This window comes from Onychostruthus taczanowskii, unplaced genomic scaffold (assembly GCF_017590055.1).
Source record: "Onychostruthus taczanowskii isolate IOZ18803 unplaced genomic scaffold, ASM1759005v1 scaffold20, whole genome shotgun sequence".
NCBI lineage: Eukaryota > Metazoa > Chordata > Aves > Passeriformes > Passeridae > Onychostruthus > Onychostruthus taczanowskii.
The window spans coordinates 12,286,553-12,298,686 of NW_024499240.1; the positions used below are offsets into that span (position 1 = coordinate 12,286,553).

Here is a 12,134-nt window from a genome sequence, read left to right on the forward strand (position 1 = left end):
CTTCATCTGCACACAAAGCCATAGTTATGGGAGAGCCTGGACAGCCTGCTGCTGCTTCTAAGACTTAGTAGAAATTGACACTTATGCTTGAAAATATGACAGGGCATTTCACTCCGAGAAACATTCCTTTGTCTAGAATGTTTCTCAGAAATGCAAGTGCTTTAATTTTGGTAAGAAATATCTAAGCTGAACTGCACTACAGTTCTTTGAAATATTAAACAATGCTCTGAAAACAAGGCACGTGCACTGACTTTATTTTGCCCTGTGTTATCTGGTTGTTTCACGTGCTGGAACAGGCCCTGTGTACCTTTCACAGTCCCAGGGGAAGTGAAGTGCCCCGAGGGTATCAAACAGGTGAGTGCTAAGAAAGGGTTCTGGGGTTTTTTAGATCCTTCCTTTGCTCAGGTGTAATATGTGATTACCTCCTCACCTTGAGCCTTCCATTCTTACCTTCCTCCTTTCTGGTAAGGGGTGCAGGATTTAGTTATTTTGCACTAGAAATGTTGCTTTGCCTCTTTGTGTTCTTTGACCTGACACCACCACTAACATTGTGCAGTCTTTTCTACTTTCCAGCCTGCAGAACAATGCTTTTCCCAAACTTGTGTATGTTTATATCTGATTACCTCAGCAATCAAAACTGCTTTACAACTTCAGTTCTGTACAAATGACCTTAATCCACCTGTTGCTTTCCTCAGCTTCCTGTCCTTAATAAGAACCATCCTTCCTCAGATGGAATGTGTGACATTCTAATTTTAAGTAAAATTATCTGAAACTGTTTCAGGGCTGTCTTTATTTTGAAACATACCTTTCGATGTTATTTAATATGCTGTTCTTTAATAACCACGTGGATTACATGTGCTGCCAAGAAAGGACCAGCTTCAGCACCTGGCCTGAAGCTTCACCTAATTTCAGTAAGGAAATTGGTAATGCAAGGCAACATAGAGATTTAGAATCGATTCAAACCTATTCCCTTGGTTTCTTCAGAGACTGGGAAGAGAGTATTTCAGGCATAGAAGTACTGAGCATGTATGTAATCAGGATGCTCTTATCACAGTGGGAGTATGGTACTGAAAACCTCAAAGAATGAAGGTTTAGTGCTCTCTTGTATGATTTATGATGACAGCTGGCCTTGGCTGTGCTTGTCCGCAAGGAAGCACAGGGCCTCTTGTTACCTGCTCCCGGGGAGGACAGCACGGGTACCTGGTTCTCAGAGGTAACACTTGCTTCAAAGTGTTCCATTTGCATTAGGTGAGATGGGGATAACCAAAGTGCAGAGTGTACCAGGGAAGGAGGGGCAAGGAGCAAGTTCAGCCTGCCAAATGTACGGCAAATTCCAGACGGGTCCGCTGGGCACCACTGGCTGTAGCTGAGACTGCTGCGCTCAGGTTACAGTACTCCTTATGCATTTCATCCCTGAAAACGAGGGGACTGCTAGAGCAGTTGCTGGTCACTAGGAACTGGAGATCCCTGACTTACCTTTGCCATTTCAATGCAAAGCACCATTCCTCAATGGCTGCCAAACGGTGCCATTCTCTGGGAAGCCAGTGTGTCAGTTGGCCTCTGCTTGGGCAGAGCTGGCTGAGTTGATGCTCTGAAGTTACATTCCCACAAAGTTGAGTTAATAAGTTACAGTGCTGAAAAACCCCAGGAGCTTGGCTAAGGCAGAGCTTGGGCTGTGATTCCAGGAGCCGTTTGGCGTTAAACGGCAGCTGAGATAGCCCGGGTTACAGGAGCTGCCAGGTGTCTGTTACTGATAAGGCTTTAAGCTGCACTTGATTGCAGCTTTTGAACATTCTGTGTCTGTCTGTCTGAGCAGGTGTGTTTGGCACAGGGTAAGATCACACCCAAGCTCAGATAAGAAATAAATGCCCCAAAGGAGGAGCACGGCACTTTGTACAGGTGAAGTGTACAAACGAGTTTATAGCTGAGGTTGTTACAGTTTCCCTTTAGGTCTGGTGAACTTCATGCAGCAGCAGCTCCCGAGGGATGCTGGTTTCTGGGCCGTGGAGTTTGGATGCTCTTCTTTCAAAGGCAGCAACCATCTGCTTTACAACTTCATCAAAAAATAGCGTGGCAAGTTTTGAGTGTAGAAGTGAACGAAATTCAAAAGAAATCTGTTTAAGAAAATAAGATAATTATTTTTCCTATATATACTGTTGTAAAATGCTGTTACAAATAGACAACTTTGTTAAAGAATCTCCAGGTTAAGTTGTAGAACAGTTAAAACTGAGAAACAGGTGAACGTGGCTGAGAAGAAAACCTATTTTCCTTGGTCTAAGGACTGTACTTCTGGGCTTTTCCATTAACATAATCCTCTCATTCAGTTCTCTGAAGTAAACTAAACCTAAACTGTGTTTTCTTTAATAAATTGTTCATTACAAAAGAGGTTTGGGGTAATGAAAAACTACTGACAAACAATAACTGTTATTTTGTGCACAGAATTCGCTTGGTGGACAAAAGTTGTCTGAAGAAAATCCTGTGTGGCAAGACAACAGACTAACAGGTAAGCTGGAGCACACGCAGGAAGCTTAAAAGCAGTTTGAAATAGTTACCTATTGAATGCCAATATTTTAAATCAGTCTTTCCTTGTTGGTGGCAGTAGTCAGGGTAGGTTCAAACAAGCAGTGTAATGACTAAAATAACAGATTTGGTTTGTGTGTCACATCTCCCACCTCAACAGTTCCCACTCCCAACCTGACACCAGCAGTCAATAAAATGGATTGGGAGTTAAGTAATTTTTGTTATTCCTGAAAAATCAGATTTAATGCCACAAGGAGCAAATACACCTTCTCCACAATCCCTTATGAGCAATGCATGTTAACTGCAAAGCAGTAGCACAGAAGTAATTAAACAGCTTGGCCCATAAGCCAAGTGTAGCTTCATTTACATTTGCTTGACCTCAAACATCAGTAAAATTAATGTGCCTCTTGCAAGTCTGAGAGCTGTCATTTCGGGCATGCAGAGTTCTGCACAGTGAGGATGTTGAGTCTGGCATTGTGTTCAGCAGTTATGTCAGTCTTAAGGTATGGTATACATTGATGAAGTTTGCAGCTGGTAAAAATGGTGGTGTGCTTCAGTCTACGAACCAAATCATTTCAGAGCTGAAACCAAAGTAGGAAAGTTCCCTGCTGTATGTGGACGTCTCCTGGAATCAGGCTGGCACAACAGGAGACATCTGCTTGTGGGAACCAGCTTAGCTGGTTCAAAATTCAAAATTCAAACAACTTTTTCTAAAGCAAACAAATATTCTTGAAGTTGTCTCTGGAATATCTGTAATTGCAGGGCCTGTTTTGAGGAGTTTGTTGTGAAATGCTTATCATCCCTGCCTGCACGTGCCCAGAGGCAAGGAGCAGCAGGGCAGTAACTGGCAGAGTTATTTAACCTCAGCCAACTGCACTGGCTTCCTTTGCTGCCTCAAAACAGGGTAAGCAGTAAGATGTGTTGATAGTGTTCCCCCAAAAAAATGAAAATGTCCATATCCAGTTCAGTTTTGATTCCATTTAACTGAAGTTCTTGACCTGAAATGTCAAAATGTTGGTTTGTGGAGGTGTGGTGCTGTTTTCTCACAGAGCCTGTACTTAGGTTGTAGGCTTTAAATAGTTGTTTAATTCAGGTTTTTTAATTGATTTATGGCTTGGGTTAAAAGATAGCTTATATATGTTAGCAGAAAGAACTGACGCTTATTTGCCTAAAGAAATACAAATAACATGAGCGCATAACATGCAAACCATTAAAAAGTGTGGCTCTTTGAGCACCTGTAGATTAATTTTTACTGTTGAACTATATGAAGTGCAGTAATAAACTGAAAGCTAAAAACCCAAGGAGGTTAATGTGCTAGTTTAAAAATACTCCAAAAGCTTTTTCCTATTCACTGAAGATAATTTTCAAAGCAGGGTATTCCAGCAGATGGCAGCAGGATTAGCCCAGCTCTGTGTACTTTTGCAGCCTGTTACAACCCCCAGCTCAATGCTTTATTATACACTTTGGTATAAAATGCAAAAAGAAATGTGATGGCAGACAAACCAGACAACATGGAAAAGCAGTAAGTTGAATGGAAACAGCTTTTCTGGGAGTGAAATCAGGCTAAATCAGGTACTGGATTTAAAGAGCAATACTTTGGGGCTGCAGTGATATCCCATCATAGATTAGAGACAGCAAAAAACTATTACACTTGTATTAGAGGAGGAAGGAGTAAGGTTTAAAATAGAGCAAAGAGTAAAACTGGTAGACAGGAAATGAAACTGACCAAACTGCAGCCCAAACAGGACAGATGGCAGAACACTGACTTTCTGGTACCAAGGACATTTAGGTTGTAGAGTGATTCAAGAAAATAGCAAAGTATATTTAGCATTTCTCCTGCACTGGACTGTCTAAAAACTTCAACGTGTTTAGAACTGTAGGGTGATAGGTGCCTGTCCTAGACTGCTTCATGATACATGGACACCTCACAGAAGGCTGCTGTTTCTGAAGGATACTGAAGTGGTTTCCAGCAGTAAAGTTTGCAAAGTATTTTTTGGACAGAATTTACTAAAGCTAACTTGTTTTCTGTGTCTAAGTGTTTAAAGAAGTAGCACAGGCATTTTAAAAAGCCCCCTCAGTTGAAGATAAGTGTTTCTATGTGCTGCTCCTAGCATGTGGTAGTTTTAATTACCATACTTACTGAAAAATCCAATGTACATGTCCTTGGATAACCAGGGATGCCAGGGCTCAAACGCCACACTGTTTCCAAGTGATTAAAGAGTTTTCCATCTGTGCATGATGCCTAAAATAAAGTTTTGAAAATCAAGCTACAATTAGGCTTTTACAAATGCGACAAACAGGTATTACTGAAGCTTCTGTTTGCTTTTTGTTAAATAGTGATGGTTGTGGCATAGTTAAACCTGTTCTTACAGCACAGCCAGCATGATATCCTATATGCAAAGATGTCAATTATGGCAAAATAACTGAGGGCCTTCCAAGGCAGAGGAAAATACTGTGTGTTGAGTGTCATAAAACAGATCTGTGGCATGATTGTTTTATGATCCAAATACATAACCTCAACTGGCTTGGAATTTGTAGAGAAAATTTCTGTAACTTTTTTTTGGGCCATTTTTTTACAAGTTCTTATTGTTACCCCAAGGAGCTCTGCTCCAGCACTGTCCCCAGGGAATAGGTGTTGCTTGGCTTGGAGAGCTGTGGTGAGGTGACTCATCCCAAAGACTAATCACCAGCACAAAAACACCTACATTTCTCTTTCCAGGAATGAGATAATGCATGGCCTTGCTACTTCTATATCAGAAAGGGAAGGAGTACAGGGAAGATTAGATACAAAGAGCTGGGCCTACTTTTCCCTGCTGCTATCAAAACAGCAGGAAAAATGGGAAAACTGCCACTGTGTTCCCCTTTCTCCCAGTCTTAAAGTAGCAAACTCACTCCATGCTTTCCCCCTCAGCAAAACCTGCTGTTACCAATCTGATTTTTCCATTGTTTAAGCCCTAAAAAGGGGAAAACCTTAAGCAACAAACCCATTCCCATTTTGTGCCTGAGCAGCACACAAGGTTCCTTTGCCTGGAGTTACTCGGGAGCACAGTGAAATGGTCCAAGCACACAATCACTTCCCTAGAAATGTTCCTGCAGTTCTGTGGACATAATGTAAACCTCTAGGAAAAGTAATAGCAGCAGAGAAAAGGCTAATGAGTCTCAGGGGAGGCAATCTGAAGAAATGGCTTTCCTCACCACTTTTGTGAGTCTCTTTTCTAAGAATTCTTCTTTTGAGTGAATTAAGAGGGAAAAAGAGTTGGTAAGCCAATCTGATAGCTGTGTGAAGGAAAAAAGCCTGTCTTCTCAGGAAACTGTAGAAAAGGAAAGCTCTCAGCACGTAAGTCACAGATTTTCCATTATAGCTGCTCAACTTTTTTTAATAAAAAGAATTTTCTTTTTCTTTTCAGAATCAGTAAGGATATTGAATAAAGGCACTCTGCATATTCCTTTTCCAATTTACATGTGCCCTGTACTTCAGAAACTAATTTTCTGTTAAGTGTCTCTTACTAGGAAGTCTAGAAAAGAATAGTCAAACAGGATTTTCAAACAATTATCTTCAACAGCAATCAAATGCTATAATTTCCACTAATTATTCCAAACCAATCAGGATCTGCCAAGGGAGAGGCAGTTTTGCTATAAGGAATCTGTTCTGAGCCATTCTTTACCAAAACAGATTTGAACATGTAAGGCAAACAAATAGAAGATCCAGGCATCATTTAAAATATTTTCCTTGATGCTTTTCTACTTTTCTCTTAATTATTGCTCATAAAAAGCTGAAAGGAAAAACATAACTGCTTCTCTTCTGAACAAATTAATTGTAAAAAAAAAAATACTTTAAATCCACACTTCTTTCTTCTCTTCAATATATTGAAGAACGGTCTCTTCAGCACATTGTACTGAAGCTTAGCCCTTTTTTTAGGTTTTTCATATTAACTAGTTAAAATTGTGAGAAGAAAAGTAATGACAGATAGCAAGCTCACTAAGGCATCAGAAGATAAGAGTTGTCAGATAACTTTTAACTGAGTACTTACTTTGCATTCAGAGGGGCTTGGAAAAAATAAAAAAAAACAAAGGAAAAAAAACCCAAAAATATTAATATCTTCATTTAATGGCTGCCAGCTTTGCCAGTAAAGACAAATTAAAAAGCGATTTCCTCTCCTCCCTCATGTGGCAGGCTGTTTTAAAACACATTCAAATTCTACCCAGTTCATCTAAAGTCTTTAAAGAAAAGCAACACAAGTTTTGAGCCACACAAAGAACTTCCAGCATTGAATTTGTTTTGAAGCAAGATGTTCCTGGAGTATTCAAATTTCATCAAACAAAAGATAAGGAAAATTATGGTTAGGAGAAAAGAAAAACGTAATTACCTTAACTAAATGTGGTCTCACTAGGGTTACAATTGATGTGTATCTCTCTACTACAGGAGGGAATCCTATTTCTAGCTGTGCTTTGCAGTACCCAGAGCGCCTCGAGAGTATGTCTGACTTTTTACACCAAGGAACAAAGAGTTTGTAATTCTCCACAACAGCAACGACTTCATACATTTCCTGCATGGAATACCTGGAAATGGACACATGAACATTACAGTTACAAGGTACTTACGTTTCAAATTAGTATTAAAAAGTTTCAAAGATGGTATATGTGACACAAGCAGTTGAAAGGTGGACAGAGTCACTACCACTGATTTTGGAAATTGAAAATGCTAGTTAAGAGGAAAGAAAAGCAATACACTGGTAATTGTTTTTGCATAAAGAAGCAAAATGTCACACACCATCCAGCAGTAACTTTAGTGAATAATGAACCTAATGCCTGCTACTTTCTGCAGTATCAGGTAAACATGCATACTCTTCTAATGGAAACATTTTTTCCAGCACACCTGTGTCTTCATTTAGGCAGACATTGGACATTGCTCCAAAAAAAAAAAAAATTCCACACTTTGTGGCTCCCAAGACAACCAAGACAAGGTGTACCAAAACTCAAGTACTATATTTCATAAGGTTTAAACAGAGGAGCACCACCTTCCTTAAAAAAGCTTAATTAAAAATCCAGATGCAATGGAAAAACCTTCCAGCATCACAAAATGGCTGATGTTGGAAGGGACCTCTGGACCTCATTTTGTCCACCACCCCTGCTCAGGCAGGATATTGAAATCAGATGAAACACTATTAAGGTAACATTGTAGCTGATTCTGCTGTAACGTGGCAAAGTATTACATGGCCATGGCTTTTAATTTTTCGTTCTGACTCTGAAACAGATGGGATTAAGCATGTGCTTAATTTCCTTTAAAATGAAGCATATGTTCACCAGTACTTAGCAGTGAGGACTGTTGGACAAAGGCCCTCTTTAAGTGGCTAGGTGAGATCTGTTGCAGTTCAAGAACTATCACAAAAAGGAATGTTAAGAACAGTCAAAAAAATATGCTAATAAACAGTTCATACTGTTCCAGACCAGAGACTGGGGGCAGATCCCAGTATTGTTGAATGAAATTGGGTTTTTCCCACTAGCTCGAAGGCAAACTAGGTTTCAAAATCTTTTTCTGTGTGAAGTTTCTTCATCATATAATTATTTTTCTTCTTTTAAAGAATTAAGAAAATCTTGAGAAGTGTAATATAATGTGAGTGCAAACATTAGCATGTGTTTGGGAGAGAATGGAACAGGGTTTTCACACCTGTTGATTTATTCACATTTTGCTAGATGAAATCTTAGTGTATTACTCCATTTCAAGGTTGGTTTTGTTTTGTCATGGAATGGAACAGTTATTTCTGTTGTTTCTTGCTATGGGCCAAGGGCTTTGGGTTCCTACTTTTTTATATTCCATTTTAGACTGGTAAGCCTAATCTCTCAAATTCTGAAAGTCAAAACTCCTTTCTAGCTTCCCAGAGTCTTGGGGACATGTGTCTTCAGGGGTACTTAGTCTTTTGAACTACTAGTGTTTTGGATTAATTACAGCAAATACAAAATCAATAAGCATTTAAAGTATCTTTCCACAGTTTTATACCAACCCTATAATTCTTCTTTCAGAATATTCTTTTCTTTTATTTATTAGTGGTGTGGCAACATTGAAGAAATTTCTTGAAATAGTATGGCTCATTACAGGTGCTTGCAAAGGAGAAGTTCTGGTCATCAGAAGACCACAAGAAGCCAAGTGCCTGAAACAGGGAAAATGCTTTTAGATGTATTTCCTATCACCAAAATAATTAACAATGCATTCAGGTAAGACAAACCATCTCTTGTATAACATTACAGAAAATGTCAGCCAGATGGAAAAACAAAGGCTTGTAACAATATAAACTGTCAAAAACACAAGGGGCACCATTTTTTTTTTCCCCCTATGAGAAACTAAACTAAAAATAGCCCCCAGTCATGACAGGAGTGACTGGCAGAGTGAAACACAAAGGGCCTCATTAACTGCTGGCTGCATGGCAGCTTGAGTTCAGCTCAAGTCTCACATGCATTTAGTGTGCAGAACAGGCTTTATTAATAGCACAAACTAGACATACTTTGCAATACTTTACCCTTTTGGAATACACAAAGTAGGGAAGGTTTCACTTGGAAACAGAAAGCTGAACTCTGCTATAATCCCTCTGCTGCCACCCTTTTCTTGAAAGAACAATTTAATTTTGGAAATCCTTTCAGAAGGTGCTTTGTTTATCCAGTTTTCAACATTTCCTTCAGAAAATATCACCAGAACCTTGGTTGCAGTGTTTTCAGAAGTAAAACTTAACAAATTACCTTTAAAAGTACTAGTCACTCTAAGATTGCACCTCAGTGTTCTCAGTGAACATCTGCACTAAAATCTAACAAGTATTCACCGTGTTCAACAGTTTTGCTAAATCACTGATTTTGCTCAGATCAGGTCAGTCAAGATGCAAAATGCTGCCTGAGAAGCTCTGAATTTTGGCACAGGAAAGTAACAATGCCGCTATTTGCCCACAGTGACTCCACAAACATGAGCTAACGAGTAACCCAGGTCTCTGACTGATCTTCCTCTGACTGTATGATCAGGACTATACTTCTGGATTCACCTGGTTAAAAATGGAGCCAACCTCTTTTACTCAGAACTAGGCTTCTTTGGGGTTTGGTTGGTTGTTTTGCTGGTTTTTTTAGACACAATGAGCAGGTAGATGCCCTTTTTCTTTTCTTTCTTCTTCTTTTTTTTTTTTTTTTTACCAAGCACCAAATTAGTCAGCAAATTAGTTACCAATTTTGAATTAAATTTAATTAAAATTAGCAATATGTTCTTTCAAAATCAGCATAGTTTAGAATTCTGATGAAATACAGTAGTTACCCATGACTGAGCACATCAGCTTATATGGTCACTGTAGTAGGAGTCAGGTAAATAACAAACTGGTAGAGTCTAGAGGAACATTATTAGCATCATCATTAGCAGCTGGCTAGAAACAATCTGTACAGACTTTAAAAACCAACTATGCAACTGGGATATGAAGCATGGTGCCTGAAAACACATTGTAATCACTGCAGTTGAAAAGAAACTAAAATGGGACAGAAGTATTGTGTCAAAATTAAGAAAGGATAGGTCCACTTTAAAAGCCTTTAGACAACTCTGCAAATGGTTGTAACAGTATCTCGAGGGATGTGGACAAAGTCTGGTTTTTTCCAGACAGACCATACAAGAGTGTTAAGGAAAGGCTCTGACAGGAATGCTGGAAGAGTGCCAGTAACATTGTAGCTGCCTCAACCAGATTCACAGAAGGTGTTCAAATGTTTGGAGCAGACCTCAATCTGCACAGCTGATCTAAATTCCATTATCTGGGGCCATGTACAGGACACAGTCCAAACCAGTCACCAGGGTTGGTCTCTTGGTTTGTTTTTTACTGTAATGCTGTGCCAGTCTATTGTTTCTGCAGTTTTATCTAAACTTGTTTCAGCCACAGGGCTGGAAAACAATCCCTACAAATAATCTCTCAGCTGCTGAAAGACTGTGTCCTTGCCATTCAAGGAAGGCAATGTTAAGTATGGTGGGACTCCATCCCTCTCCCAGTTTTATCTGCAGAACAGATGCTGTGAGAATGTGCTGGACTGGGTCTCAGGTCAGGAAAGCAGATCTCTTTAAGAAATCCCTTGGTTTCCATGGACTGTCATGCATTTTTGTGAAGCTGACCTGGGCCACTGAAGGAAAACCAAGTCCATTCTAGAATTCAGACACACCTGCCACCTCTGTATTTATCTCCTGCCAGCGACAGAACCATCTTCACTCACTCCTGCCACTCACTGCTTCCTCCCTGAGCACTTGAGGACTGATCACTGCACCACCCAACTCCCATGACCTGAAAAGGAAGCATTTCTGGAATATGACATGCACGTGGAAGTGATCCATATTCTGTGATTTTTTAATTTTTTTAATAACTACACAATTTTTTAAGCCCGAAGGTTAACCTTTTGAAAAAATGGCTCTCATAACTCCTCAGTGTAAACATGGAAATCAGTGCCAGCAGCATGCCAGGGCAAATGTGTTTAATGTACCCAGCTGATACTTCCATCAGTTAGTGATATCTGACTTTATGGTCTGTGAGACACAAGTTGATCCCATTCAAATTCTTTGCCAACACCTGTTTGTATCCCAAAAAAAGAGTCCATCAGCAAGTGTTCTCATTAGCATCTCAGTCTGAATAAGCACATGAGACTAATTTACCACCTGAGCCCTTGAAGCCTGCTAGTGAGCACAGTGAGGTCCTGCCGAGCGGGCAGCAGGTACAGAATGCATTCCAGGGACAACTGCAGGAGTGAAGTGTCCCCAGCTCCAAGGCTTCAGGTAGCACAGCACTGGGTTTGATCCAGCTTGTGCTTGCTTAAAACCAGCTGCCAAGATCCTTGCAGCTTCCACTAGAAACATTTTTAAACTGAGTTTGCAAGCAGTTACTTAATGGGTTTCCTTATACCAAATACCCTTCCAGCAACTGATTTTGCCCTGGAGACTCTAAGAAATTACTTTTAAAATAGCAATTTTGTTGACCAGGACTGAATCAATTTAATATTGCAGACACAACACTAAGATTATACCACAAAGAATATAGAGTAAAAAATGTGGTCCAATGTTATGCTATACTGCACAGTCAACAGTTTTGTCAAATGACTGCATGAAATTTGACACCATGAACCAATCTGTTTCACTTTTTGATAGTTTTTATGAGGATGACAGAGTTTGATAAAGAAACACAGCAGCACTGCCATAACAGTGGTAACAGGTGAACCTTTTAAAATAAGATTTTCAAATCGCACTCTCTCATCTGCTTGCTCTTTTTTCTTTCAGTTGCAAGGTTAACTCTTCACCAAAGCATATTGTTTTTCTCAAGCTGTTGCAGCCAGCCTTACACATGCTCAGGTGAGAAGGAACTTGTTGCATTATCTGAAGCGGAAAACATCCGGGCGCTTCCTCAGTTTTTAAATCCTTTGACGGACTGCTCACAACTCTGCCACCGTCTCGGGCAAAAAGGAGGCGAGTTCCTAACCGGGAAACCGGCCCCTCTCTGTCACGCCCGCGGTATCCGCGCCTCGCCCCGCGTACCTGGCGGCGGCCCCTCCGGCCAGCGCCCTGCCGAGCGCCGCGCCGCTCCGCGCCATGCCGCCCGCGCTGCCGTCGCCGCCCGCGGCCC

At 40.4% G+C, this 12,134-nt stretch overlaps 1 protein-coding gene across 3 annotated transcripts; it reads right to left on the reverse strand.

Moving 5' to 3' along the window:
• Positions 1-1,894: 1,894 nt before the first annotated feature.
• On the reverse strand, positions 1,895-12,134 carry COQ10B (coenzyme Q10B). 3 transcript variants are annotated; one of them, XM_041403469.1, is made up of 6 exons: positions 12,047-12,134; positions 10,690-10,808; positions 8,523-8,669; positions 6,888-7,080; positions 4,661-4,762; positions 1,895-2,114 (listed from the first exon to the last, which is right to left on the reverse strand). In XM_041403469.1, exons 2-6 carry the CDS (start codon positions 10,728-10,730, stop codon positions 1,947-1,949), a joined length of 651 nt encoding a protein of 216 aa, XP_041259403.1. In that variant the 5' UTR covers positions 10,731-10,808; positions 12,047-12,134; the 3' UTR covers positions 1,895-1,946. The 3 variants fall into 3 exon arrangements, with proteins under 3 accessions (XP_041259403.1, XP_041259400.1, XP_041259402.1); XM_041403466.1 differs by lacking the exon at positions 10,690-10,808 and having other exon boundaries at positions 12,047-12,128; XM_041403468.1 differs by lacking the exons at positions 10,690-10,808; positions 12,047-12,134 and adding an exon at positions 11,854-12,025.